Source organism: Hipposideros armiger, unplaced genomic scaffold (genome assembly GCF_001890085.2).
Source record: "Hipposideros armiger isolate ML-2016 unplaced genomic scaffold, ASM189008v1 scaffold_739, whole genome shotgun sequence".
NCBI classification, from domain to species: domain Eukaryota; kingdom Metazoa; phylum Chordata; class Mammalia; order Chiroptera; family Hipposideridae; genus Hipposideros; species Hipposideros armiger.
Window position 1 is genome coordinate 278,112 of NW_017732089.1, and position 4,454 is coordinate 282,565.

Sequence of the window (4,454 nt, forward strand, 5' to 3'; positions counted from 1 at the left end):
CACCCCACCCCCCTTTGTTTTGTTGTTTGCATCCTTCTTTTTTTTTAAGATTTTATTGGGGAATTGGGGGAGGGGAATAGCGTTGGGGAATCCAGGAAGGGGAACAAAGTTGCTGTCCTTTTGTTCTTCAGTCTAGTTGTGGAGGACGTTGCTTCACTGGCCCATGTTGGTGTTATCATTGCGCTATTCCCGGGTGAGGCAGATCAGTCACCCACCACTGGATGGCCGATCACTGCGGCTCTTGGCAGCTCACGCCAGCTGTTTGCATCCTTCTTAATACCTGTGTGTACTTATTTTATGATTGTGGACTGTTTCTGCGTCTGTCTGCCCTACTACTCTCCTAAAGTTCCACTAGGACAGAAACGGTCTTGTTCACCATCGCACCCCCAGCATAACTCCAGTGCCTGTGACACAGTGGACACTCACTATAGAAAGTATATGCTGAATGAATGACAGTGAAGTCAATGTTGCAACAGGACTGTGCCCTTAGCCTGCCCAGCAGCTGGGAGCCTGTCCATCCCCAGTAGGACTCTCACAGGCTTAACACGAAGAATCACTAATAGTCCACTCTGGACACAGGGGAAGAAAGAGGGGACAAAAATAAAATTGACCAGGAGCATAAGGGCAGCAGTGGCTTCAGCAAAGGGAGGAGCAGGATGTTCCTGTGAACAGCAGGAGCCCAAAGAGGGGAGGGAGAGCCTGGGAAGTCCTGTGCTTCCCGGGCTTTATATGTCTTCTTAGCTCTTAGGCCTAGAAGTCAGCCCCACCAGTGTGTGGTTGTGTCCCCCTCAGGTGACTGCAGCTGCATTTCCAGGGGTGAGGGTTCTGGGGGCCTGAGTTAAAATCTTAGCTTCACTGTTCAATAGTCCTGTGACCTTCAGCAAATTATTCAATCTATCTGTGCCTCAGTTTCCCCTGCTGTAAAATGGGAATGATACAGGCACCCAGATTGAACTCATAGATGTAGTCTTTTAAACAGTGCTGACACATGGCAAGCTGGTAATAAATTATTGTTGCCCCTGAGGTCATCATCCCTTATCTCAATGATCTTCACAACCAGGCTGTTGGGATGATCCTCCACTTTAAAGGAAAGGGACAGGAACCTGGCCCAGGACCACAGACCTAGTATGTTAAGCAGAGCTCAAAACCAGGTCTGTGACGGAGAAGGGAGAGCTTTCGTGAGCCCCCACATATCACTCCCTGCCCGCCTCCCCCTGCATCTCCTTCTGCTCCACCCTCAGGGCCACACAGAGTTAGAGACCCACACGCATAGTGATCCTAGGGGCTTTATTTACAAGAATAGAAGGGTCTGGCCCTGCCTGGAGCCTTGCTGGGCTATATACAATAGGGAGAAGGAGGTGGGGACACAATCATTTAAATTACAATAGAGTTGCGCAGGCGACTTCCCAGGTTCAGGCCGTTGGCATTCACTGGAGACCTCTACAGGGATCAGTGCTGAGGCTGCAGAGAGAGGAGGGAGTAAGGGAATAAGGGGCTGGGTGGAACCCGAGGAGTGAGGGACAAGAGCATGTCTGGGGCAGCTGGGAAGTACAGGTTGAGGCTGCAGCCACCCATCCATCAGGGGAAGCACTGGAGCCCAGGGGATACTGGGGGCAGGTAGGGAAGAGCCCTGAGCAGGACCGTACCATGGCCATCTCAGGACGACGCCCAGGTCACTTCCTCTTGAGGGAGCCCTTGCTCTTGTCCTTGTCCGCTGATCGCTGCTTCTTCACCTTCTCCTCCCTCCTGTTCTTACTCTGCAGGTTCTCATACACATCCTCCTTGTGTCTGCAGTTGGGGTGGGCAAGTGTGGGCAGTTGGCACAGGTCAGGAGACAGTGCAGAGTGAACCAGCACCAGCAGCCCCCTCTGGGCCACCCCATACTACCAGTTCCTAGCACAGACCCCACACAGAGCGCACTCAGGAAATACTTGTGAACACAGATAGTAAGAACCAAGCTTGAACTTGAATGTAGCACCACCCCCACCCCCACAACAGCACTGGTCCTCCCTGGAAAGGGAGGATCAGGCTGGGGAGGAGAAAGGGGTAGATGCTGGGAGGTGGCAGGCAGAGAGGGGTCACTCACTTAGAGGAGGTGCGGGAGGCCTGGGCATGGGCGTTCTTCATGGCTGGGGGGTAAGTGATGTTCCCATACTCCGACTCCTGGCCCTTCTGGGACTGTGGACAGAGGTGTGATGGGAGGGCAGCAGACCCAGAAAGATCAGGTGATGCCCACTGCCTCCCATAGCCCCACCAGGCCCTGCTTGGCACGCACCTGCATGACCTCCAACTTCTTCTTGGTGGTTTCAATGAACTGAGCCATGGCCACATAGATGAACTTGTACTGCGCCTCCGTCTGCACCATGCCCGAGCGTTGTGCCCGCACCATCTGGATTGTCTTCTGGATGTCGATGTCACAGTCCAGCCCTGAGCAGGGATGGCAGTTGACCTCCGGCCCAGGCAGAGGTGGGCACCAAGGGGCTGCTCACACCCTCCCTCCTGTAACCCTCACCCTTGGTTGAGATGTTCTCCATGAGCATGTCGATGACAATGATGGTGCCTGTGCGGCCAATGCCCGCGCTGGAAAGAGAGAGGCACCGTCAGAGGCCAGGTCCACACCTCCCCAGGAAGAGGGACCCCAACACTCAGCTCCAGCATGGTCAGGGCATAAAGAAACTGAGGCTCCCATGAGATGAGAAAACGTGCCCAGGGTCACCGTGCAAGCAGGCAGGCAAGGGGCAGAAGTCTGCCCAACTCTGCGCCCGTGTTCATCATTTTTGCCAAGGGATTTGTGGGGAAGGGCCTGGCTCTCAAGCACCATGGCGCTAGCTCCCCCAGACACCACCATCACTCTCCTTCCAGCACCACACTCCTCCACTTCCTGTCTGGACTCCTCATTTCTGGCCAGTGGCTGCTACCCACCCCAGAAGATCCAGGACCCTCAGACCCACCACTGTCCTGCCAGCCTCCCCTGGCCCTCTCCCACATCTTTGGCCTGAGCAAGACCTTCCCCACCTCCATTCAAAAGTTATATTTGGAGCTTCTTTCTTCAGGGCTTCATTTCCCTTTTTCTCCAGACCATGATGACAGAAAAAGGGCAGCCCTGAGACAGTAGGGTGCAGGGGACACTGGGGTCAGGAGACATGGAGGAGCAATGCAGCAGGAAGTCTCCCTTCTACCCCCACCCTCTGTCACCACCTTTGGACAAACAGACCCCAGGAACCTCAGGAACCCACATGGACCCCGTCCAGCCTCTCACCGGGCCTGTCAGCCTGGTGGTGCCCTGAGTCGCGCTAATTTCAAACCCAGATTGTCAAAAATAACGCCCCCTCACCCACTTCCTTCCTGTAACATCTAAATAAAGGCCATGGGGATTTCAAGAAGTGGATGAGAGTGTGGGGGTTGGCGGGCAGCAGGAGGGTCTTTCCTGGCGATGGGATGGCTTGCCCCTGGAAGCAGAACAGCCCCTGAAGGGGCACCTCCAGATTCAAGCCACCCAGCCCTGCCCCCAGGAAAAGCAGTTGCTGGTGGGAAGAAGGAAGTCAAGGCCCTCACAGCCTGGTCACATGGAGGGAGCTGGAAGGGAAGAGCACAGAGCAGGTTTCTATTTCCCCCTTCCCTGCTAGCTCCCATTTCTGGAGGGTTTACTATAGTCTAGACACAGTGATAGGGTCTCATTTAATCCCCACAACAGCTCTGTGAGATCCTGATTTTATGGATCTGAGGATCAGAGAAGTGAAGTAATTTGTCCAAGGTCACCCAGCCAGTGAGTGGAGGAGACAGAATTTAAACCAGCAGCCTCTGCCCCTGCACTCAACTGCCTCCCACCCACACAGGCCAAGCCAGCTGTGTCAGCCCATCTGCAGGACTCTGCCGCTTAGGCCTGCTCTTCCTCGCTGACTCCCCACCTCCCCGCTTTAGCAGGAATGGGGCCTCATGATCATGAACATGAGGGTCTCTACTGGAACTAGCGATGCCTGTGCCCCTCCTGAATACATTACCCATGTCTACACACCCTGGGGCCAATTGGGGGACACTGGCTAGGAAGGGAAGACTGGGAGCAGCAATGAAGAAGCCCCCCCCCGCCCCAACCAGGGCTACAGATGGAAAAAAAGAAGGGATAGGGAGCCACACTGACACACATGGAGATGGGTTGGGGCTGAGAAGAAACAAGCTGAATGAGCCTGTGCAAAAAAACAGGGTGACCAAGACAGGACCTAGAGCTATTATGAGTGCCAGTCCAGGCTCTCCCCTGACCAGGTGGTGACCTGGCAAGTGGCTGGGCCCGTTTCTTCATCTGTATTTGGCAGGGTTGGACAAAATGATACATACAGGGAGATCTCTGAGAAAGCCACAGGCAGGCACAGGATCAGACAGTGGGGTTAGTTCAAGCTAAGCTCCACCCATGGATCTGGTGCCATCAGGAAACCCAAAAGAGGCCGGTTGTGTATGTG

General features: G+C 54.6%; 1 protein-coding gene across 2 annotated transcripts in view; it reads right to left on the reverse strand.

Moving 5' to 3' along the window:
• Positions 1 to 1,272: 1,272 nt before the first annotated feature.
• Positions 1,273 to 4,454, reverse strand: part of PTPN6 (protein tyrosine phosphatase non-receptor type 6) — a 14,338-nt gene continuing 11,156 nt past the window's right edge. For both annotated transcript variants that reach the window (XM_019627709.1, XM_019627711.1), the window contains exons 12-16: positions 2,513 to 2,580; positions 2,276 to 2,427; positions 2,087 to 2,178; positions 1,647 to 1,788; positions 1,273 to 1,461 (exon numbers count right to left, since the gene is read on the reverse strand). In XM_019627709.1, coding sequence (XP_019483254.1) covers positions 1,674 to 1,788; positions 2,087 to 2,178; positions 2,276 to 2,427; positions 2,513 to 2,580 — 427 coding nt within the window. In that variant the 3' untranslated portion in view covers positions 1,273 to 1,461; positions 1,647 to 1,673. The remainder of the gene's footprint in view (positions 1,462 to 1,646; positions 1,789 to 2,086; positions 2,179 to 2,275; positions 2,428 to 2,512; positions 2,581 to 4,454) is intronic.